This window comes from Rhodnius prolixus, unplaced genomic scaffold, assembly GCF_049639745.1.
Source record: "Rhodnius prolixus isolate KJV_2025 unplaced genomic scaffold, Rpr scaffold_2, whole genome shotgun sequence".
In the NCBI taxonomy this organism is placed as follows: Eukaryota; Metazoa; Arthropoda; class Insecta; order Hemiptera; family Reduviidae; genus Rhodnius; species Rhodnius prolixus.
Genome location: NW_027411592.1, coordinates 47,814,963 through 47,840,588, shown reverse-complemented (window position 1 = coordinate 47,840,588; position 25,626 = coordinate 47,814,963). Strand labels below are relative to the sequence as shown.

Sequence of the window (25,626 nt, the reverse complement as noted above, 5' to 3'; positions counted from 1 at the left end):
GAATAGAGAATATATGAATCTTTCGCTAAAACTACTTTAACATTAGTATGAATTACTTGGATGAGCCAAAGACTTGTACAGATTTTGATTCGCCTAAAGAATCAGCAATTGTGTTACACTAGGTTTTGTTTGTAACCAGAATTTCAGTTGTTATACGAGTATGTAGATCAGTAAATGTAGATTATTTCTAGAAAATAAAATTATTTGGTATTTGATTTTCAGGAGAAAATGTGAAATCAGAATGGATCCTGAATCAAAAGAACCAAAAGACTTGACTCAACCGAGGGCAATTTTTACCACCGCTCAAATTAAATTGAGGTACTCATAATATTTTTATTTATGTTAGCCTCTAATATCTATATGGCTATTATTTAAAAAAATTGTTTGATATTTATGTAAATTAGATTGTAATTTCTTTGCTGAAATTTATTAAATTGTTCCAGTGGTTCGCCTGGCACGTCGCCGACAAATTCACCAGCTCCTGCTGGACCTACACCAACGTCGCATAGTCCAGGTTCGATAAACTATAATCATAAAATTACCGGTATACCGTTCGTAGCGGCTGCCAATAGGTATACCGCGCCTGTTCATATTGATGTTGGAGGAACTATATACACTTCTTCTTTAGAAACACTTACCAAGTAAGTTTCACTTTGAATTGTGTATACATATAGCAAATTATGTATAATTCATAGCAGGTGTAATAGCAAAATGAACTTATCCAAATCGTTTATTTATTGTCTTAAAATTACGCATTTACAAAAGTTTACAAAATTACAGCTGCATTATTTTGTGGAGGTAGTTGTATTTTGCTAAATGCATTTCATTTAAAGCTATAGATCGTATTATTACTAACTTTACACTTATCGGTTACTTAGGGAAAAAATATAAATTATTTTTTCTATTAATAACTCTTAGAAAAAATTTATTCGTTATTTTGTAAAGCTTCTTGTGCGGGAAGAACGACCTACTCTTAGTTTAATTCTTTTTTTATTAATTTTATTCTTAAAGAATAATGCTATTAGTGAACTGACTTAGAGTCCTGAACATGTATATTATACTTTATTTTTTTAATGAAAAATCATAATGATTTTTACCTTGCTAAACAATATCTTTACTTTCTCGTAAAATTTTCATTTTGTTGATAATTTAATTTCAACAGTTCACTCCAGTCCATTTTCAATTGAATGGATTTGTAAGTTTGTATTTATATTTAGATCTATTAAACGAGAGCTATGAATTGGTCAGTACCAAACAAATATTATTTGCATTTAAATAAATAATCTTCAAACCAAGCAAAACGAATATCCATAATATTGTATGCAACTATGACAATGTAACGTACCTATATTGCCAGTTTCATATATTACTTTGAATAGCTGCAGTAGAATACTGCAATTTTTAAGGCCCTGCGGCATTTTTCAAAGAACTGAATGCGTATTTTACTTTTAACCTATAAATTACTTTGTGGTCTGTAGACATAGTAAAATCACTTAGTAATGAATCAACTCATGGCTGTTGAAAAGAAGTACTGTTTAACATAAATATGGCTATCAAATTTGTAATTTGTCCTAGTTCATTGTGTAAGAACTTTCTTTTTTATAAGATTTATTATTATTTCTCATATCAAATTTGAGGTAAATAAATAATTATTTCGAATGACGATCATGATGTCAATAAAGCTTATTGTGACTACGGTAGGTAATATGGCTCATTCGTTAGTATTCTGGATTTCTACTGGAGGTCCCTGTTTCTAGTCCAGCAGCATTGCTCTTAGATTTGCTCTTCCTAGAGGACTCTGAGCTCACGTCTGGTGGTGGATAAATTGAATCTGTGGCGTTGATTTCTTTGTTTTAGGATCATCTATTAGGATAGGTAGACTAACCATTCAAGTCTAAGCTCAACTATGATTTGAGCCAATAGAGGAGGCCTTGAGAACCTGAATACTTTTATTGCCACACAAGAGAAGCCATCGAAGCAAATGCCACTTCAAATCACAGTAATGGTGAATTGGACACTCTAAGACAAAGGCGGGCAAAATTAACTTACTAAGTTCACTAAAGATTATTCGTAAAAGCAGGCCAGCATTCGGATTTGCAGAATAATCCAGATTATGGGCTATAGGGTTTGAACGGAATTGGAACTGGAAATGTTGTGTTAGTGTTAAGGGTTTTGTTTGGCTAAGAGTTCGGCTGTTCAGAAAAGATACTCCCTGTTTCAAGCCTCATAAGTTTATTTAACGGTGTTCTAATCGGTGGCTAACTCAATCAGATTCCTGAAATGGTGGAGGCCTATGTTACAATACGATATTAATACCAATGGAATCTAATAGTGATCTAGACTTCTACACATGCTTCTGTTTTATTTGAGCCTTCTTAGCTGCTATGAACTAAAATAACCAATTTCTATCACACGATTAAAATTTGTTTCGAAATTTTAAATTTAAAATATTCTAGAAATAAATGAATTAAGAGAAAATAAAATATAGATTTGTTTATCCGAGTTGAAGTTTCTTAATTTTTTAGTTAGATTAGAAAACAGGACGGGACCCATGCCCCACGGCACCGCAGCCACAAGAGGCTTATTGTGGCTTCTTCTTTTGAGTCTAGTACTTGAAACCTCCCCATCTAAAAAGGTTGAGGACTTTCCCTACCAGTTCCTTCTGCGCTACAATCTCCTTTAGCCTGAAAGTTCCAAAGATATCGCAGCGCAGCCGCTCTAGAGGTCGTTTCCTCCTCTTCCTGACACAATCTGCACAACGGTTCCGAGCTAATAAGTCCCGCACCTTGTATAGGTGCTTTCTGAACCTGCCTTGCCCTGTGAATAGACCTGTAATCAGAGTAATCTGCCCAAGCCTAGAGTCCCTCCGGTTCTTTGTTTACACAGAATACTCTTGCCGTGTATTACCCCAGGAAGCGTCTCCCAGTTCTTTTCATGTTCTCTCCAGATCCAATCTCTGAGAACCACACGAACTACACTCTTAGTGATCCCCAGGAGCACCAGCTCCATTCCTGGCCAGTTGATCAGCTACTTCATTCCCCTTAATCCCCACATGGCCCGGCATCCATTCCAGTCGAACTTTATTGTGTCGAGCCAGTTGTTCTTGGGCCTTTTTTCATTCCAAAACAAGGGAAGAGGTAGTTCTGAAGGAAGTAAGGGCCTACAGTGCAGCTTGACTGTCCGAAAAAATACATATCTCCCTATTTCTAAGATCCATTATTTTTTAGTTAATAAGAACTTGTATTTCTACTTTTAGGAAATTATTGAAACGAAATAGTTAAGAAGATAAAAGAAGAAAAGAATGATGTTTATTCAATATTATAGTGTGGGTATTGTCACTGAATGGTCATTTCGAAAGCCAGTCTTCACTCTGAGCAGTGCATTGAAGAGAGGGCCGACCGATGCCTCAGGCCGAATGAAAACAAAAACAAAACCAAAAAAGAGGAAAAAAAAACAGAAATATGTCGGAGAGAGTGTGAGCAGTGACTGTTTCCCAGGATGATGTTGATGATGTGTCATCAATGATAGTGGGGGCCGTGGGCCATCACGACCCTCCCACGCTGCGCTCCTGGCCTCTCTCTTCCCAGGTCTACCTTTCTTCTTCTTTTATAGCCTTCCATTGAGAAGGGAAACATTTTATATTCTTTCTTTTCTTTATCATTTACATTATTGTTCACGATTAATTTCATCGGGAATGTAATTATTGCCAGGAAAATGTTAATTGAAATATTAAGTAAATTTATGTAGCCTTTTAAAGGTGTATAGAAGTAATCGTCCTCAGCCTGAACAGATCTTCAGTTTGCACCACTACCTCCACGTTACCCATTCAAGTCAAGCTCAACTACAATTTGAGCTAATAGAGCGCCTACTTTTATTTATGACTTAACAAAATACCTCACAAAAGCAGCCATCAAATAGAGTGTCAATTTTTAATCGCAGTTAGTGGAGGGTTGGACACCATAAGACAATGGCGGCCAAAATAAACTTTACTAAGTTTACTAGGGATTATTTGCAAAACTAGGGCGACCATTTGGATGACCAGAATATGCACAGTACTACACTGCACCCTTTACGATCTGTTTCTTTAAAAAGTGTTTCTTGAGCAAATAGGGAATATTTTATTTAATTATAAAAAGTACCTCAACCTCCAAATACCATTCTTTCTACCTTTGCTGACGATACTGCAATCTTATCTCCTCATTCCGATCCTCTTATCGCTACACGAACTCTACAAACACACATCAGCCACTTACAGGACTGGCTTTTCAAATGGAGAATCAAAACTAGCGTTACGAAATCAAAGTTTATAGTATTTACTCTCAGACGGAAAATCCTACCTCCTATCAGCTTGAACCAAACTCCTATACCAACTGTGGACAAAGTACGCTACCTTGGACTGTACCTAGACAAACGGTTGACATGGAATCCCCATACTAGACTGAAAAGACAAGAAACTAACCAACGCTACAAACTTCTCGCCAGACCACTTGATAAACGTTCGAAACTTAACCTACATAACAAAAGACTCTTATATCTACTGTTAATGCGACCTATTTGGTCATACGGCATCGAAGTATGGGGATCGACTAAGCGTTCCAAATCACTACGCCTCCAGGCATTACAGTCAAAAATACTTCGAAAATTTCTTAACGCTCCGTTCTATGTATCTAACCTCCCTATCCATAATGACCTCAAAATCCCTTTCATTACAGATCTTGCTAACACTCGTTTTCTCAAATTTCATTCCTCTACAGCAGATCATCCTAACCCTCTCACAGAACACCTATCTTCCTCCACATTACCAGGAAATCTTCTAAGGAGTTTGAAGAGAAGATGGCCTCGTGATCTTCTCTTATCGTGAGAGCAAAGCACGTTACTGGTAAATTCCAATAAAAGATTAAAAAAAAAATTATAAAAAGTGCATTATTATTTTGTACACGTTTTCTTTTCTTTATTTTTAAAATTAATCGTTATTCTTTCTCGAGTTTTTCGTATACTGTTTGCCGCTAGTTTTGTACACCTTGTAATTGAATATACATGTTAATAAAACAACAAAGTTAATGCTTAAACAAAACAAAAGACCAAAATCATTATAAGCTTAGGTAACTGGTTATAAACTGAGGAAATGTCTTTTTTCTCCTCTTCAGTTTTCTCTTAGAGTAGACTAGCCTTGAGCGAGGAGGTTTATCTTAAATACCCATGGTATTGGAAGAGTTTTGAGTGTTTTTTGTGAATGTATGTGTGGTTTTTTTTTTTAGACGTTATCATTTGGATATAGCCTGGAGGCTGGTAAGATTGTAGGTAAGATTACTCCAAACACAGCAACACATGGGTACAGGCACACATGGGTGAATACATAGAGCTGTGGGCTGGTGGTTTTTAAACTGTGGTTTCTAGATAAAACTGTGGACACTCTTATCACACTTCCCTCCACACCCTCCACCTGCCAGGCCACAATGTGAGAGTATAATCTGGCTAAGACCCGTGTCTGTATTAGTGTCTACACATTCTACCCTCCTCTACTAATTGTCACTCTAATTTGTATATATAAAATACATAACCTCACTTCATTATGTTACAATTTACAAAGTAAAAATTCCTTACATTGCAAATTATCGATTTTAATTTTTATTGTAATTCGCCTTTTTGCAGTTTTCTAGATTTTTAAAAAAAAGTAATTCTCTGAAATCTTATTGTGTTTATTTAATGAACGTATGATTTTCGTTGACATAAATGACTGAAAAATCACAACATATTCAAGTCTGATGTTAGAACTTGGTATGGGATCCAATAATCAAAATAAGATTTTGAGTTAAGTTTTAAATTTGAGTTAATAGAATTTTTTAAGCTTTTTTCTCAAAAATGGGTCCGATTTCTTTGTAATTGATAGTTAATAATAATGAATAAGGGTAGAGTGTACAATTTAAAAAAAGTAAAATTTTATTTTTAATTTCTCTGAAATGAATTTTTTGTATTTGATAGTAAATATTGAGGTCATTGCTAGATTGTACATTTTGTATCGAACAAGTTTGCATTGTTTTGAATAAGGCTTGGGATACATTTTATTATCTAGGTGATTAAAAATTGGCTTTATCATTATCTGTCAAATACAGAATTCCAGTGAAATCAGAAGAAATGTTCCACTTTTTCCAATGGTTTTTGCTTCCTGCTTTTCAAAATAGATCAACCCAACATGTACAAACTAGCATTAGCCTTTTCTTTACCTATTAAATACATAAACAGCTGTATTCCAGTGAAATTAGGAGAAAAGTTCAACTTTTTCCAATGGTTTTTGCTTCCTGCTTTTCAAAATAGATCAACCCCACATGTACAAACTAGCATTGGCCTTTTCTTTACCCATCAAATACAGAAACATCTGTATTCCATTGAAATTAGGAGAAAAGTTCAACTTTTTCCAATGGTTTTTGCTTCTTGCTTTTCAAAATAGATCAACCCAACATGTACAAACCAGCATTGGCCTTTTCTTTAACTATCAAATACAGAAACAGCTGCATTCCAGTGAAATTAGGAGAGAAGTTCCACTTTTTCCAATGGTTTTTGCTTCTTGCTTTTCAAAATAGATCAACCCAACATGTACAAACTAGCATTGGTCTTTTCTTTACCCATCAAATACAGAAACAGCTGCATTCCAGTGAAATTAGGAGAGAAGTTCCACTTTTTCCAATGGTTTTTGCTTCTTGCTTTTCAAAATAGATCAACCCAACATGTACAAACTAGCATTGGTCTTTTCTTTACCCATCAAATACAGAAACAGCTGCATTCCAGTGAAATTAGGAGAGAAGTTCCACTTTTTCCAATGGTTTTTGCTTCTTGCTTTTCAAAATAGATCAACCCAACATGTACAAACTAGCATTGGTCTTTTCTTTACCCATCAAATACAGAAACAGCTGCATTCCAGTGAAATTAGGAGAGAAGTTCCACTTTTTCCAATGGTTTTTGCTTCTTGCTTTTCAAAATAGATCAACCCAACATGTACAAACTAGCATTGGTCTTTTCTTTACCCATCAAATACAGAAACAGCTGCATTCCAGTGAAATTAGGAGAGAAGTTCCACTTTTTCCAATGGTTTTTGCTTCTTGCTTTTCAAAATAGATCAACCCAACATGTACAAACCAGCATTGGTCTTTTCTTTACCCATCAAATACAGAAACAGCTGCATTCCAGTGAAATTAGGAGAGAAGTTCCACTTTTTCCAATGGTTTTTGCTTCTTGCTTTTCAAAATAGATCAACCCAACATGTACAAACCAACATTGGCCTTTTCTTTAACTATCAAATACAGAAACAGCTGCATTCCAGTGAAATTAGGAGAAAAGTTCCACTTTTTCCAATGTTTTTTGACTTCTTGTTTTTCAAAAGTGGCCAACGATAGATTTTACATGTTGGGTCGTCCTATTTTGAAGCGGAGGAAGAAAAAAATATTAGAAAAAGTGAAACCTTACCTCTAATTTCACTGTAATGCTACTGTTTTTGTATTTGTTAGTTAATGTTAAGGCCAAGGCTAGACTAGCCTAAATTTATAGGTATTGTAGAAGGCTATAGGATTGCATTACCTATTCAAACAGTTCTCAGAGAAAATACGCTTTAGGTAGTTCAGAGCCTCTCTGGGCTTCACCAACATATTTATTAAAACTATAATATACTATACATATTTTCGGAAAAAAAAAATCTGATTTTAAGAAAATGTGTTAGTACTAGCAGCAAGTCTGCTGATATCTTCCATCAGATTATCGCACGACATAAACCATAGAAATTAACAAAGTTAATTAAATTCAACAATTTTTGAAAGAATATGAAAATGTCATGTTATCTTACCGATCATAATTCCCATTCTGGTATCTTCAGAACATCATAACTGCAGTTTAGAATTCTTTACTAAGAAATGGTGTCTGCAAGTTTTCTAACAGTTTCACTAAAAGATGGGTCATATTAAAAATATTGTAATATTTGATTTTAACAGGCCAGAGTTCACTATTAAACCCAAATCATTTGTATTAAATTTACAGCTATCAGTTCCCATTTATTATTACATAAATGTTATCCGGGCGTTTAAGTTATATTTAATGTTAAAAAATCTAATTTATTGAACTAAGGTAAGCCTTGGATTATCCATGTATATATTTAAACTAAGAATGAATTAAAAAAATATGTGATTAAATATTAAAGAATGGACCAAACTAATGAATACAAGAAATCAGTTTTATTAAAACTGTCCGGTAGGACAGTTGTATAAGGGTTGATCGTCAAAAACTGCACGAAAAAGCGTAACGCTGAAAAACACCCCACTTTGACAATTTTTTTTCTCTTTAAATTAAAGAAGTGATATGTCGCACTGAAGACTGAGGCCCGTCAAGCTAAAATGTATTGTGCCAATAGGTTAGTTTCCCCGGTCTAGGTCTTGGATTTTATTTAATAATAAATGATAAGAATTTATGTCGAAATAGGTCTGCTAGTCGACTCCATCATCGACAGCTAATCGGTAGTTGGACGTAAAGCCCGTCTGAAAAAATAGTCATCGCTTCTCTTCTTTATTTTATTCTAAATTTAAATTATTTTTGTGGCCGTAATATTATCACACTTTCAGGGCAAGTTTATTGCCTGCATTTGCATGTTTAATTAAAACTTAATGAATAATTTATTTATTATAGAATAACTTACTATATAAAAGTTGGAAGTTTATAATTTACAATGCTTGATGTGTAATTATTCAGCTAACTAAATTCTAATTACAATTTACCTGGCAGGGTATTTAATTTTAGCAGGCCAACTTCACCCTCTATCCCTGCCGCCTCGGATTGTCCCTTATATAATTTATGCCTAATATAAATAAGTACACTCTCACTACACATTGACCACTCTGGTAAAGGTAATTATGTAAACTTTATTAACATTTAATTTCCAACCATGTTTGTATTTGTTAAATTTGGAAGGTTTATTGGTGCACAAATAGCGTTAATGGAATTTTGTAAAAACATTCCTTTTAACAAATATAACGATAACAAGGTTCGAATATATTCACTATTTACAGGATATAATCTAGCAGCCATTATTTATTTTTATTTGTTTTCGTTTACATATTATTTTATATATGCCAGATTAATTATTTTAGAAATAATAACATTTCTCATATCTGTTGTATTCAGAAGAGGAACAAACTGTTTTGAACATGAACTGTAAAAGGCCCCTTAATTCGAATCCTGCTGATAATGGTAACAGAAAAAAGTTCATGTGCAATTATTAGTACGGAAAATAAAAACATTTTATAACTGTGAATATTTTTATTATCTTTTATTCACATCTAATACCTGCAGTTTTAATGGCAAGATGTAGCAGATTTATTTGTCAGTAGATCAACTGCTAGAGCGGTTTATAATTTTAGACATTCTTCAGTTTCTTCGTTTTGAAAGTTTTTAGCTAACCACAAATCCTAATCAAATATGTAAAGTAACTAGAAACTACTTCTTGTCGATCAGGCAAATCAAATCTTCTCCATCTATGTACAATTTTTTTAATGTCCAGTAATTTTACAAGTATCAAAATTTGTTTTGACAATACAATCCACAATCATTTCACCAATCAGATATTGCTTTAGCTCATTGCAGTGTCCAAAAAAAATATTGGTCTTCTTATTTCATCGTTAGAATTCTCTCGTGCAAAAATGTTTTTGTGTTACAATTTAGCTCATTGCCTTTGGAGTTCATTCAGCCAATTATTACCCCGAATATAATTTTAAGAAATCAGATCATATGGTACCTAATTTGTTTGTTTTTTGTTATTTCTTTCTTGCTTTTAATTATATTTAACATAATATAATTGAGAAAAGACCAAAGCTAGTGTTGTTGGCTCCAACTGTCTCCTTAAATCATTGGCTCCTCTTCCAAATCTTTTCCTAGGTAATATCCCAATAGAATATTGTTCCTCTGTGAAAAACCTTGGTATCACTTTCGATCAAAACCTATCCTGGAAAAAGCCATGTTTCCCAAATCTCTCGTCGTTCCATCCATATCCTTAAGCAGTTTAATAGTTCCCGTCACCTTTTTCCCAATTAAGACCTGGCAACTCCTAATTTCCTCTCTTATTTTCCCCCATTTCGACTGTGGTTGCTTGGTGTATGGCTGTCTTTCTGGTGATATTGAAGCTAAGCTCAAGCACCTAATGAACTGCTTTATAAGATTTATTTTCAGCATTTCCAGAGACTCCCGCATTTCGCACTGCTACGATGAGTTGAAGTGGCTTTTTCCTGTCTATCGCCGCCAGTATTTTTTGGCTTCTTTCCTTTTTCAAGTCATCCAGTCACAAATGCCATTGGAATTTTCAAATTCTTCAAGTTCAAATCCTCGATCCATTCCCGTAATACTAAATCTCGTTCCTCTGATCTCTATATTCCCTCAGACCATACCTCATCCTTTGACAAATCTTTCCTTATACGTGCTACCTCTCTCTCTGGAACTCCTTACCATCATCTGTCCGCCATGCTCCTACCCTATCTATCTTTAAATCCCTTCTATTCAGTTATCTACTTTCTATTCAGCTTCCTCCGAAATTCTAATTGTTTTAATTTATTTCCTTAATTTCTGTTGTTATTTTTATTTTCACTTTTTGTAAATACTTACGTATATTTTCTGTTTAGTCACAGGCCAAACTATTAAGATCTGTTTTTATTCTTAGGGGACAATTGTCCCAGAATAATAAATTTATTTTCTATTCTATCCTATTCAAATACAAAAGAAGTCAATACAGGTATTGAGAAAATAAGGAGATATGCTGCCTAGTTAAGGATACAGGTTAAGTTGCGAAGATAGCAGCCCTTCAGTTTTTTGGGAAAGTTGATTGGATGAGCGGATTGAAAATAGATGGGCTAAAGACATAGATTTTTTTGTATGCTTTTTTATTAGTTACAAAAAAATTTGATTATTCATGGTGATTTTCATAAATTCAAACTAATATAGATTAGTCGTGAATTGCTTGGCGTATTCAAACTGCCGTTGTAAAAGGACCGTGAAGTAGGATTGGAGGCAGAATAGCGTTAGAACGTGAAGTGGGATATTTCTGCTCTTGGAGGACATTATTCTTCGGCTGTAACAAACCATTCTTGCTTGAAGTTAATTTGAAATTGAGTGTGGGATAGCGAACGTAATTTTAGAGCAATCATAGTGTACTAGTATACAAGCAGTAGGGCACTCCTTGGGGAAATCGACTGAAAATTTTTATAATATATTCGAGAAGCATCTACATTTTGCGTATGACTATTTACTTTCGATCTTACTATTGGAGAGTTTTTACCTTTTTAGTTAGTATACTTGGCAAGTGGTGTGGATTATTTTTAGTACATTTTGGTTATATAATAAATATAGATGAATATCCAGGGGTGGGAAGTTGGGGGGGCTGGGTAAACAGGGCAGTCTAGTGGCTACTACAGCGGCCAGTGTACAGTAATAATGTTTGCAATGGACTCCCAACAAAACACAATACTGGACCCAGCCGGCACAAAGTACACACGCAGCAGTGGCGTAGCCAAACTGACTCTCTACTCTCTCTCTGGGGTTCGCACTACATGCCTGTAACTTTGCTGCCTTCAATTATTTCCAATCTCTCTCTCCTCGTTGCTGATATTGTTAATGAGTAGCAATATTACAACCCCACGGCTACAGGCCTCCCCAACTTGTTTGCTTCGTGTTATGTCCGTACTTTACAGAAAGGACCAAACAATCTATTGAGACGGTTTACTTGTCTTAAATGTCCATTATTTCAAATTCTCTTCATTCCTTCAAATTATAAATTTCTAATTAAGACGAATTTAACAACTGGTCTCTATTGTTCGCTTCTAAGACGAAATTTCATCAATTTCTAGTTTATTTATGTTACCTCTGGAAGGAAGTTTAATTTTTAATAAATAATCGGTTTAACTTGGATCCGTTATTCTACTTTCTAGAGGAAGAATTTCAATTGTGTGAATTTCGAATTGGAGTTTTTCACTGAACTTCGAAACCTTTAAGGTCCCGAAGAAACCGAAACCATATCCTTGTAAGCTACCTTGGATCATCTACTTCCTGCTATGATATGGCATCTCAGCCGGTTCTCTTTTATAATATTTTCTGCTGGCCCTAATTTCTCGGTAGTTCTAATTGTAGTATTCCTTACAAAATCTCATCTGACCTTTCTCTCTTTCTTCAAAAGTACATCTTCATTTTAGTGTGTTTTTTGTCTGGAGTACTCCTTTTCCATTTTTGCTGTAGAGTTATTTTGGTACTAAGTACCACTTATGAATTATTAACGGATATTGAATGAGTTGCTAAAATTACGAGTCTAAAAAAAAATATTTAACCAGAAGTATTTTTTAATGTAGAGATTTTTCATATTTCCTCTACAATAGTTTCTTCGATTTATTCTAGATGTAGATTTTTAGATTTTGGAAGGCGGGACGGGACCCAAGAGGCTTATTGTGCCTTCCACTTTAAGTTTAGAAGATGAAACCTCCCCTTCTAAAAAGGTTGAGGGTTTGCCCTACCAGTTCCTTCTGCGTTATAATCTCCTTTGGTTTCAAGGTACCAAAGATATCGTAGCGCAGCCGCTCGATTGCAACACAATCAAATAACAGGTGAGAGGCCGTTTCTTCCTCTTCCTGGCACAATTTGCACAACGGTTATGAGTTAATAAGTCCAATCTTGTGCAGTAGCTTTCTGAACCTACCATACCCCTGTGAATAGGCCTGTAACCAGAGTAATCTGATTTCTGCTCAAGTCCAGAGTCTCTTTAGTTCTTTGTTTGCCCAACAAGGGCATGACACTCTTGCCGTGTTTGACCCCAGGAAGCATCAACCCAGTTCTTTTCATTTTCTCTCTCCAGATCCGATCTCTGAGAGCCTCACGAACTGCACCCTTGGTGATTCCCAGAACTGGTTCCGGGCCAACGAATGGAGTTCGATTTACTCTAAACTTTGTGTGTACCCACTCAGGTAATCTGTAACTGTTATTTTCATACTTTTGTAAGGAAATTAGTTTAAAGGCACATTGGATGTAGGTGCCATTGTTGGTGATAATGTGCCATTTTAATTTGATGTACGGTTTTACAAAGAGTGTACCTGTAAATATATTTTAAAAAATTTCGATTTTGGAAGAAAATGTAAGATTTAGAATTCTTGAGATAGTAGTCGGAGATTATCTGCCAGTTTCCGCTGCTAGAAACTTTTTATTATTATTATTATTATTTCCTCCTCTTTTTCCTTTTTTTTTTCAAATTCCTCGCGGCCCGCAGGCAAGGGAGGAACCTGTTTTCTTTGGTATTACCTGTGGTATTACGGTTCTAACTGGAACCGGACAATTGTCCTATGATAAAGACAAAAGAAAATATGTCCGTGCTAGTCTCTGGCGTCTTCCCTTAGCACTTCCCTTACAATGCGGCAGGTGTGGAGAACCACAGCCTGCTGCATCTCGTATATGATGGTCCTCCTGATTCCCATCATGCAGAGGCCCTCCCCCAGCGACCGCGGCACAAGTCCCGTGGCTGAAATAATCAACGGGACTATCTCCACCCCTGAGACTCCTCTCCATACAGCAGATATTTCTGCCGCCAGTGGCCTGTATTTAGCCAATTTCGTGGTATACGCGCGGGCTATGTTGGCGTCATCCGGGACAGATACATCAATCAGCCACACCCTGCCTGTTATTTTGTTATGCCAGATCACATCCGGCCGGGTGTTGGCGACGGCATGGTCCGTCAGTACCTCTCTGTCCCAGTACAAGAGACACCGCGTGTCTTCCAGCACGGGCAGGGGGTCATACTTGTAGTATGGGGGGGCGTCTTGAATCAAACCGAGTTTCTGCGCCAACTCTCTGTGTAGGATCCTGGCCATACTGTTGTGCCTTTGGAGATAGTCTCTTTGTGCCAGCAAGGGGCACGCCGCTAGCAGGTGGTGAACTGTCTCCGGCGCAGCCCGGCATAGTCTGCACCTGACGTCGGCGATACCGCTATCGTTCATGATGCGGTTCCTGTAGTACCTGGTGGGAACAACCTGGTCCTGTATCGCGATGAGGGCACCTTCCGTTTCCGGGAACAGCAGCCCACGCGTCAACCAGGCCACGGACGCCTCCTTGTCAATCAGTTCTCCATCTAATGCTGCCGGGTATTGTCCGTGTAACGCCTTTCTCCGCCAGGTCTCGCCCACGCTAGGTGGGGGCTCATTACCCACCTCCACCCTCGTAGGCTCAGCGCTCAAATTCAGAGGGGTAAAACCCGTATCACTAGCAAGCATTGCAACTATCAGCCCTGATCCCCGCCGTGCCAAGAAATACTCCCGCATTCGGTTTACCTGGGCTTCGTGCTGCGCGATTATATCCACAACACCCCTGCCGCCTTCCGCACGTGGGAGGATAACCCTCTCCACCGCCGCCCTGGGGTGGTGCTTGTTTTGCGCTGTCAGCGAAGTACGCATCATACGCTGCAATGCACTAAGTTCTGTGCTGGTATTATTATTATTATTATTATTATTATTATTATTATTATTATTATTATTATTAAAAAGCTGGGCACATACAAAATTAACGTTTAATAATGGATATCTGTTAACCACAGTTCAAAGAACACTTCTAAACTTCTGCAGTAATATTGTCCAAGTGTCTGTAAATGTACGCTTCACATACTAACATAGAAATGATGTGTGTACGTTAGTGTAATAGCTAATATTATTTACCTAATTGTACATCAAAGATATTGCTAGAGATAATAGAGTGCGGTTATCGCTTTCGAGTGATTATCTTCATTTGTTATATTGTTATAAAGTTATACATACATAATTTTGGATGTTTTAACAAACTTTGCTACATTATCCATTCGCTAATACGCTATATTTTGGTTGAGTAAATGTTTTAGATCTAGTAATTAACGCACACACAAGTATATACTACATTTTCTTTTCCTAATATACATATATTGTTCTAAACGTGTAATGTTTGTTATATTTTATTAAAACATTAATTTAAAATTTTCTTTTGTAATAAATTAATTCTCATTTAGAAGCCCTACACCTTTTAAAAAAACTCAACAACCAGGAAATGCCCTGGTAACAAAAGGATCAAATCCTTGATACATAACTAACCTGGAGTTTTCTCATCAACACTGAAAGTTAGAAATGCACCACTCAAATACTCCGGCACGGTACTGCTGTATAGAACCCTTCTTAGACCTCTTTTAACATAACGCCTGCCCAGTCTTGATTTACATCTAGCAAAACACTGGCAAAAAAGACTATAGACTTTTCAAAATAAAGTACTACGAATTGCACAGAACGCCCAATAGTTTAATAGGAACCCACAAATACACAGAGAACTCTACATTCAAGCCATTCACACTCACATGACCAAACTAACGGACAACTTCTTCCTTCATCCTTCACAAACTGCCATCTACATCTCATTATCACCTTGGCGACCCTCAACAAGACTGAAACCAACAATGTATCAAGATCTTCAAAGAAATGAACTCATTTTGGAATATGTGTAAGGCTCTTTGTGAGCTGGCTCATATTTAATTTGTAAATGGAAAATAATTGTCATTTATAGAATTCTCTATAGAAATTTATGGAAATTAAAGCCTCCGAATTTTATTATGTTATTCACTTCGTTTAATAACTCGTAATTACCTAAATTTCCGTCTACTTCGAATATTTGGAGCCACTTCTGTGCTCACTAAATAAATGTTTACTTTCTTTAATCCATTGTACGAATTCGGGCAGGTTTTCTGTTAGGTGTTTTCTCCATAAATACAAATTTCCAAGGAGCCATGAAGAAGTAAAATTTAAAATGATAACACTTAAATTGAAATGTATGGTTTTTGGATGGGAAGTTATAACTCATGTTCAGTTACATACAACTGGATATAATGCCAAAAGCGGTCCTGTCAGTCTACTGGCGAACTAGGATTTGATTTTAGCGCTATTAAGGGCACTTCTGGAGAGGGAATGGGAGGATTAGGCTTATCTCTAACGTACTATTTCAGTATTATGTAGCGGATAAACGGGAGTACGTTATAAAGAAAATTTCTTCACTTTTCTTTGAGATTTTTTTTATATAAATTTTGAGGTTTTTCTCTAAATTTTAAGGACAGAGATTTAATTGTCATAAATCTATAGCTTCTATTTGAGCAATTTCCTTGAAAATGCGTTTTAGAGCAGAACTCGAGGATTATACTCCCCTTTATGGGGTGTATATACCCCTTTAAGGGGCGCCACGGTAGCAGAGCGGTTAGAGGCGAGACCTGCGAAGCTAATATGTATTATGGTACTGGGTTCGATTCCCGGTCTTAGGCCTTGGATTTTATTTAATGGTTAATAAAAGAAATTTACAGTAAAGTATGTTTGCTAGTCGCCTCCGTCCACGAAACCTAATTGGTAGTTGGACGTAAAGCCCCGCCTGAAAAAATAGGCGATTACTTTACTTTACTTATTTTACTATAACATACCGCTTTACTTTTTTCAATTACAGAGTTTTGGAGAAAAAGTCTAATTGAGGACTTTGAGGATTGTGAAAAGTTGTGTGAACAATATCTCTCAATTATTTTCTTGTTTTGCTGTAAATAAATAAAAACCCCATTACCGACTAAAGGTTCCTCACATCATGTCATCATAGATTAAGAAAAAAAAAAATGTACTAATCTGCGAACTTACAACTCAATGTCGTTATTATTTATTTACATGTATAGAATAGTAATTTTAATATTATTCAACAATTTTAGTTATTTATTAAGATATTTTAAGTTTTATTTTACCCGCGGGCCGTTATAAATGAAACAATGGGGGTGTGAAAGGACACCCTTTTGGCGGTGCATAGCCGAGTATCCCCGGTCCAACTGCAGAAGATATTTTAAAAAATAAATTAGAGAAGGGGCCAGGGGGCGCAATAAATAAGAATATGAGGCCTCCACTGCAACAGTTGTCAAGAGGTAATGTAATGCTGGTACAGGCCTGGAGGTAAAACGCCAGAGGCAGGTATTCGTCATGGCCGCTCTGGGTAAGCGGCTCTAGATTACACTGGTAACAACTTGGCCGCCCCCTGGGGCCGCTTGCCGCCTTCAGGCCCAATCTTCCTCTTTCTCTTTAGCCAACCAAACCAAACTGACTCATGTATAGACGTTTTATTACACAATACCCGAGGCTCTTCAAATAACCGTCAAATATATAACTGGGAATATAGTGGGCCCAGCCTCTCTGCTGGAGTGGTCTGCCCCTGGGGCACTGTAACTAGGGCGTGATTGAAAACGCCGCCGGCACGCACTCCTCATACTGGTCCTCTTCCTACAGCATCCACAACTTTCTATACTAACTACATTCTAGTTTCAGACTTGCCATTCTGCGTCGAACATTTCTGAAACAACTTCCATTTGTTTCTTATATTTATTAATTCGCCCTCTCCCCTGAAAGACCTTCAGTTCGTATTCTCTGTCACAATTGCACCTCACAGCGCCTAAAGTAAATACCGAGCGAAGATATCAAGAAACTCGGAAGTGCTAAGTAGAGAATAATATCAAATTGCAGGCAGAGATGCTCACACCTGGTCGATGAGTCTGTTCGATTGTGTATGTAAACTAAGTGATGTTCTATCCGCTTGTCTTTCATCGACATCTATCGGACTCAGATTGGTTTCTTTGCTTCTGATTTCACCAGGCATTTCTACAAAATGGGTCAACTACATGTTTATTCAATAATATTTGGGATACCAGTTTCCATTTAAATGCAATCCGCCATAATAACATCCCAGCATGGAGCTCTTACTTTTCCTAACTCCACATCTGAGCAGATTTCGTTTGTCCTCCTTTTTTCCAAAAATCAAACTAATCTACTTAATTTTCTTTTTAACTTAGGCATAAATAAAATGAAATAATATATGTGTGATCACATACATTTAAATAGATATTTCATACAGAATTTGTATTGCTTAATCTAATAAAGCCCTTTTCTATCGTGTTGGCAATGGCTGCTAAAATTGAAATTTTACTGCTTTTCGTTCACACTAGACTTTTCTATTTATCTATTTGCGTAGTTCTGTTTAATGAGCAACATTATTTCAATATTAGGAATTTTTTGTCTTGGTTATTTGTTTACAATTTATACACTTGATTTTAGATGAAATTTTCAAATTTAATTGTAAATAATTCGTAAAATCCATTAAAATTTAAACTTTTAATAAATTCTACGAAATTATTGTATTTTAAAAGAAAATTTCCTTTTTGTTTTTTTTACAGATATCCAGAATCCAGATTGGCCAAACTATTCAATGGGAGTATTCCAATAGTTCTGGATTCACTGAAGCAACATTATTTTATTGATCGAGATGGTGGAATGTTTAGACATATATTAAACTTCATGAGAAATTCTAGATTATTAATACCAGATACATTTACTGATCTGGATCTTCTATTAGAAGAAGCCAAATATTTTGAAATACAACGTAAGTTTTCATTTATGTTTGTTAATTTTTTAATAAACTGTTTGTTTTTCTAATATGGTTTCCACAGAGATGAATTAAGTAATTTGGATATGCATAGATGCCGTCAGAGAGGATTTACGGGTTGATATCCTTGCTTCAAAAATTATGAGGAAATGTTTTCATCTGCTATAAACAAGGCAAGGAGTTGTATCGTAACGATAGAAATTATTTAGGCGACTCAAACTCAAAATGAAATAGCTTAACTCTGAACGTCTACATTTTAAACTTAATTCTTTAATCTAAAAATTGGATATAAGTTTAGATTAGATTAAATGGCGGTTGGCCAATCAGCCAATCCCAACGTGAATCAGGATTCCGTTGTAGAAACTACTAGTTGGAGCACTACACTAGTGTTTGATTAGACTTGAAGTGTCTGTAGAAAGACTCTTGAGGAACTTTTCCCCCCAAAAAATGTCAAATACCCTCAGCCATGCCAGCGCCCTTCAAACTATCAGGGAATACTCAATCAGGATTGATTATTACAGCAAAACAGTTTTGTTTTTTTTTAATTGATATAAGGCGCGTCAACATCTAAGGTTATTGGCGCCCGGAGCTTTTTTCACTGCACTGCCGGCCTCCGGACAGTGTTCTCTCGTTACAGACAATTCTGTGCATCACCGGACAGTGAGCTATAAGAAGCTCCTAGGAAGAAAAAATCTAAGGGTCAGCAGCTGGATTCGAACCCGGGACCTCCGCGTGGGAGTCCAGTACGCTAAACGCATAGCTAATCCCTTCCCTTACTACAGTTAGTGCTTTTCTTCTTCTTTCGGTCTCTCTGCCATCTTGATGGTGTAAACTTATTCAAGATAATAAATTTCTTTTCCAGCAATTTGTTCTGAAATTTTCAGCAACCATTAACTGAATTTCATGTCTGTTGCACTATCGTAGCATTTTGAGGGTAACATGGAAACCCTTCCGAGCCGTCTCATCAATACGCTTTTGTTCTGATAGCCAATATGACAATGTATACCAATATCACAATGTCCAATAAGTAGCCTAAAACAGCCTTGAGCATGGATAGCCGTTAGAACCGCTTGGATGTCTGAGAAAATACGACTCTAGAACAGATCAGCATCTCTTAAAATATTGGCGAGTCAAATGTATTGCAATTAGCTCTATTTGGCCAGTTTTCCTAGATACCCTGGATTACTCTGCTTCTGTCTTGAAGGCGTCCGAGAACTTAAAGTGATAAGCATAAAGTAATTACCAAATTATATTCATTTTGTTTTACGAAAGAGATTATGATGCCTACATTATTTTGTAAACCACAGAAAAAAAGATCATTAAGATTGTGATTCAGTTTAATCCAAAATGAAATATCAGTTATAAATGAAAAAGTAATACATTTACTATTCAACTAGGACGTGCCTGAAAAGAAATTCTGGGTCGCTCGTGTGGATTTGAATATCAGAATGTCTACTCCTAAGTACGATCTGGGTAAACAATCCGTGAAGCTGACTTCAATCAGCTGATAAAATCCAGTCTATCGAACAAACTTCTATTATGTTTTCAGTATTTACTGCAAAGAGAATTGTTCGTTTTAATTGCAAATCAAATGTCACCACTAAAATAACTGCTAAAAGAATTATATTGGTTTTGCAAACGATTCATTTTTATAAACAATGTTTTGTAAATTTTATTGTTATTAGAATGGAGAATATTTATGTGAGTGCAAGATAACATGTACTGGAAAAAATCGCAAGTCCATTAACTGATTAAAGTGGCCACATAAAATGAGAGTGCAGCTGGTAGAGGGCGGTAATGGCAAACGTAACGCTATTATGTTAAGCCCTTTTCCACGGTATTATCTTGTGTTTTTAATGGCCCTAGCTAGCCTGCATATCCTCCCTGACCGTTTGTTAATCTCTTATCCTACTCGTGTTAACTTTATAAAAAGCTTGCCATATTATTATTTCATTCCAAATTGTATGTAGCCATTTTATTGAGAAGATGCGAGTTGAAAATAAAATTGATTTCTGCGAAGCAATTAATTTAAATAATATTAGGCTTTGAGTTTCTCTTATGTTTATGATTTTATAAAGAAAGTGGTGCTCACTTGTCGCGAGAGTGATTCACATTAGTGCTCAACAAATTAATTGAAAAAATGATTTCTATTATTTACACACTAAAGAAATGAAGAGTTAAAATCAATGAAAGCAAATGTAATTACATTACATTCTCTCTAAAGATGAACTATTCTTCCACCCGTTTACCTAAACCTCACTCCTCTTCCCACAACAGATTGTGTTAGGTACCTAGGACTCTTCATGGACAAACGCCTAACCTGGAATCCACATACTACACTCAAACGGAAAGAACTGAACAGACGATTCAAACTTCTCGTCAAGCGATCTAAACTCTCATTACAGAATAAACGACTTAACTACATTATTATACTGAAACCTGCCTGGACTTACAGAATGGAACTTTGGGGTTCAGCCAAAGCTTCCAATATCTAAAAAAATCCAATCCTTCCAGTCAAAAACACGCTGTCGAATCGCAAATGCTCCTGTTACTATGTCCTCTAACTGTACCTTGCACCGAGATTTCCTTGTTCCTTTTTACTATCACCAGCAAGATCTTAAACATACTTCATTAAATTGAACGTCGGACACTTTAGTTTTCAGTTTTCGCATTAATATATTAATTAAGTTAGGGAAGGAATTACTCAGTGATTTCCAAGTGGTTCGAAACCAACTGCCTTCCATTTAGACTTTCTCCTAAAGTTTGGTATTGGACAGTATTTTCTTTAACGGAAAAACACTACCCGAATGCCGTCAGGACATAAAAAAAGGCTCAGAGCGCCAATGACCCCAGATGCACCTTAGATTTAATTTAAAAAAAAAAAATATATCTTAATTAAATTTACATATTGTTTATTCTATTAACTAGTGCATAATGCTTATTTAGGGTAAAATATAATAAAATATGTTTGTTATTTGGTAAATAGGTTATTTTGGGACACTCCTTAATAATTTAAATAACAAGTCTTTACATTTATTAGTAAGCACAGTGAAGATAAGCCCGCGGCCATCTCTACTCTCCCATTCCACACCTAGCATGCTACACCGCCTCCGGCTTTCCTTTTAGATCATTTCTTCTTCTCCTCTTCCTCCTTTTCCTTATTGAACACAGCCGCGCCATTCGGTATACTATCTAAAAACTAGTTTCATGCGACCAATTACAGTAGTCGTTAATATTAAAATTAATGTATATAACTATTTGATTTATTTACAATTATAATTTCTGTTTTTATTCTTATTGAGAAAGGAAGACATTGAAATGACAAGTACATTGGATTCGTTAAAAAAAAAGAAAGAGCTTCCTCAAAGCTCTAGGGTTGTCTTTTGCGGTGATCGACATTTAAAATTCAAATTATTTCCAGAAAAGAAGTGGTAGGAAAGAACAGTACATTCAGTTGTTAATCACACTATAGCTCTTAGTAATATTCTCAGTTTGCAAACTCACCGTAAGGGCCATAACATTCTCAGTTCGAGACTAACTCCGATTCTTCAGCGCCTGTAGCATTTTCTGACATTTATTTCAAACATAAATTTTGGTCAGATACGTATTACTTTTTATGAAAAAATTTCTTATATACCTTTAACTATTTGTTATTATACTTTTGGCGATTTTTTTATATTTTTTTTTTTTTGCGTTTATTTTTGCTACAATCAGCGCGTTGGCGCTATAAGTAACAGTGCTAACAGAACCATGAATTACAGAGGTATTCGAGTGGAGAAGTTACCCAGTGGTAACACTCCAAAATATTAGGCTATTAGTCGCTCTCTTCACTTGAGAGGAGATCACGAGGCCACTGTCTCTTAAGGCGTCTTGTCGGGTTGTCAGGAAGAGTTCTATAAGAAAGATTTTTAGCAAGAGGATTTATTGCAGGTTGAAGTGGAGTTTTCTGGATCTTGTTTTAGCAACTTGTATGACAAAAGGAATGTTAGGGTCAGTGTGTATAGTCAGGTTGGAGACATAAAAAGGAGCGTGTACAACAATTCGAAGTATTTTAGATTGTAGAGATTGAATCCTTTGAAGATTGGAGCGTTTGGTTGAACCCCACAGCTCTATTCCATACGCTCAGATAGGTTTTAAAATAGAAGTATAAATTAGTCTTTTGTTGTCCAGAGAAAGTTTTGATCTGTCGTCTTAGAGTCTTTTAAGTAGTCGATAGCGTCTGTTCAGTTCTGTTCTTTTAAGTCTAGCGTGGGGTTTTTATAATTAAATGATACAAAATAGTATAAATAAAGTTGATGCGATTCAAATTCAAAAAGTTCTTGGTGTTTACAAATTTGTATCTTAAGCGTTGTGTAACTAGAACTTTGTCAACTCTTGGGCTGCATCGCCTAGGATTAATCTTTTCGACCATTTTTTTTTTATCAATCTTGTGTTCTTCAAATTTGATAAGTTTGAAAACAATATACAAATTTTGAATTATTTCTTTCAAAAGCAAAAAAAAAAATATATATACAGGGTGTCCCAAGCTATATGGATAACGACTTTTTCTCGGAAACTAAGATAGCTAGAAAAAAACTAAAAAATACGTGTTCCCTTAGTTTTTTGTTAGAAATCCAAATTTAATTTGTAAATTTTTTTCGGTGCTGCCAGAAGCGAGATACAGGCACCAACTTCATTTTTTCAAATGGAAAGGTGTGGTTTTTATTTAAGAAATAGATCCCTTGATTTTTTTAAAGAAAAATTTTCTTGAACGGTTTTTTTCTGTGAGCGATATTTTAGAAGTTATGAATGAAAACATGATTCTTATAAGAAATGTCAACATGATAGGTATTATAACGTATTTTTGATAGAATAAGAAGAAAAGTACTATTTTATTATAAATTTTACTCCTCATTAATATTAAAGATCATGCTCGAAATGGCCTCCACCATTAGAGATGCATAGACATGCACTTTCCTGCCAAAGAAATAGATTCGGCTTTAACCGACTTACACGTATCTATTATTCTCTGCTTTAGTTCATCTACAGATGCAATCCCGGCTTGATTCTGATACACCTAGATTTAGAAATGCTTTTAGATAAGCAGAAATAAGGAAAGAAAGAAAAAAGTTATGAATAATCACCTTGTTTTTCAGGTATCCCCAAAGGAAATAGTCCGTAGGTGTCAAGCCCAGTGAGAGAGGTGGCCACTGAATCGCCCCCCGTGTCGATATAACATGCCCATCAAATTGCCTACCGAGATATCTCTTTACATGCCTGATGGTGTTACATCGACACGGGGGCAATTCAATGGCCACCTCGTTCACCGGACTTGACACCTATGGACTATTTCCTTTGGGGATACCTGAAAAACAAGGTGATTATTCATAACTTTTTTCTTTCTTTCCTTATTTCTGCTAATCTAAAAGCATTTCTAAATCTAGATGTATCAGAATCCAGTCGGGATGCCTGTAAGTCGGTTAAAGCCGAATCTATTTCTTTGGCAGTAAGGGACAATTGGCAGGAAAGTGCATGTCTATGCATCTCTAATGGTGGTGGCCATTTCGAGCATGATCTGTAATATTAATGAGGAGTAAAATTTATAATAAAATAGTACTTTTCTTCTTATTCAATCAAAAAACCGTTATAATATCATTTTGACATTTCTTATAAGAATCATGTTTTCATTCATAACTTGTAAAATATCGTTCACAGAAAAAAACCGTTCAAGTAAATTTTTCTTTAAAAAAATAGAGGAATCTATTTCTGAAATAAAAACCGCACCTTCCCATTTGAAAAAATGAAGTTGGTGCCTGTATCTCGCTTCTGGAAGTACCGAAAAAAATTTACAAAGTAAATTTGGATTCCTAACAAAAAAACTAAGGGAACACGTATTTTTTAGTTTTTTTCTAGCTATCTTAGTTTCCGAGAAAAAGTCGTTATCCATATAGCTTGGGACACCCTGTATATATATATATACACTTAATATATATATATGTATGTATAAAATTGAAACAGATTTGGTGTTATATCATAAAATAGCCTAAAGCTTTTTATACAAAATTTAACATTCCTAGTATAGTTACAACATCTTTTGCAACGGTCGCAAATAAAATAATCGTGTATGCCTGAAGGAAGGTTAGGTTCTTTTAGCGGTGATTTATTGTTATGTTATGGTATTTAACAGCCTCAATGATTGTATAATGTGCACAAATTATAATAAGAACTGGAATTAAAAAAAGAAAAAAGTTAGTACACTAAATGTAATATTAATTCCAAATACGCTTCAGATTTTTTATTAATTTATTTAATGGTACTTCTTTTTAACGTTTCAACCATATTTCACCTGTTCATTGGAATTATTTGCCGACAGAGTTTGGAATTTAGATTATTTTTTCGTTCAGTATTTTTAGTTTTATTTGCTAGATAAAACTGTTCCTGTCATTCCAACTCACCAGCTTCTTTGACCAACCATCTCTAAGCGTTCAACAGTGGCATTGGACACAGAGATACCATTGCGTTCTTCCTTGAATGGAAGCAGGTGTAATTCTCCGTCTTTCTAGATATTTTAATTGTATTTGACACCATATATACTCCATAAGTTCCAGAGAATACTTCTTAACACCTGTTACTTCAAAATGAAATCCCACTTTTCAATAGATACCACCGACAGCTACGGATTCTGTCTTCACCTTCTTTCAATTCAATAAAGGCTTGTGTGCCTCTGGGGGAATCATCTTGAACTCTGCATAGTTTACCTACCATATGCCCCCAAAAAAATATTCTAACATTTACAGAAGAGATAGCAGTTTCCTCCATTCACAAATATCCTGTAACAAACATCAGCACTCTTCAGTCAAATCTTCTTCTGCGGAACTGGAGAATCAAAAATTATTTACCACAATTGTGAAAAAATTATTTTTGCCTCCAACGTTTCAACGTTGAAAATCTTCTATACTAGGCTGAATCGACAATTTATCTATGCACTGTCGTGACTACCAGATCAATTCTTGTTAATAATCATTTTATTAATTTGTAACTCAGTTTTAAGCTCTCATATTGGAATAGAATTTCGAGGTTCAGTTAAGTATACCAATTTTCATTGAACATTTTGAAGCCTCCATTCCAAACTAAATCATCATCGTCAACACTCCACAATATTTCCCATAATGTTCTTTATTTTCC

The 25,626-nt window shown here is 35.6% G+C and overlaps 1 protein-coding gene and 1 long non-coding RNA gene across 3 annotated transcripts in view; one reads left to right on the top strand and one right to left on the bottom strand.

The window, feature by feature from the left end:
• LOC141449811 (uncharacterized) overlaps positions 1-25,626 on the bottom strand; it is a 47,676-nt gene that overhangs the window by 2,916 nt on the left and 19,134 nt on the right. The window contains exon 3 of one of the 2 annotated variants that reach the window (XR_012455710.1): positions 10,958-11,095. The exons of the other annotated variant lie outside the window; for it this stretch is intronic. This is a non-coding gene — a long non-coding RNA (uncharacterized lncRNA). Of the gene's footprint in view, positions 1-10,957; positions 11,096-25,626 lie in introns of those variants that run through there. 2 annotated transcript variants of the gene reach the window in all.
• The window catches only part of twz (BTB/POZ domain-containing protein twz), a 133,755-nt gene that overhangs the window by 104,043 nt on the left and 4,086 nt on the right, over positions 1-25,626 (top strand). Inside the window, exons 2-4 of the mRNA XM_074119615.1 lie at positions 223-318; positions 444-641; positions 18,254-18,459. Of these exons, the coding sequence (XP_073975716.1) occupies positions 242-318; positions 444-641; positions 18,254-18,459 (481 nt within the window). The 5' untranslated portion in view covers positions 223-241. The remainder of the gene's footprint in view (positions 1-222; positions 319-443; positions 642-18,253; positions 18,460-25,626) is intronic.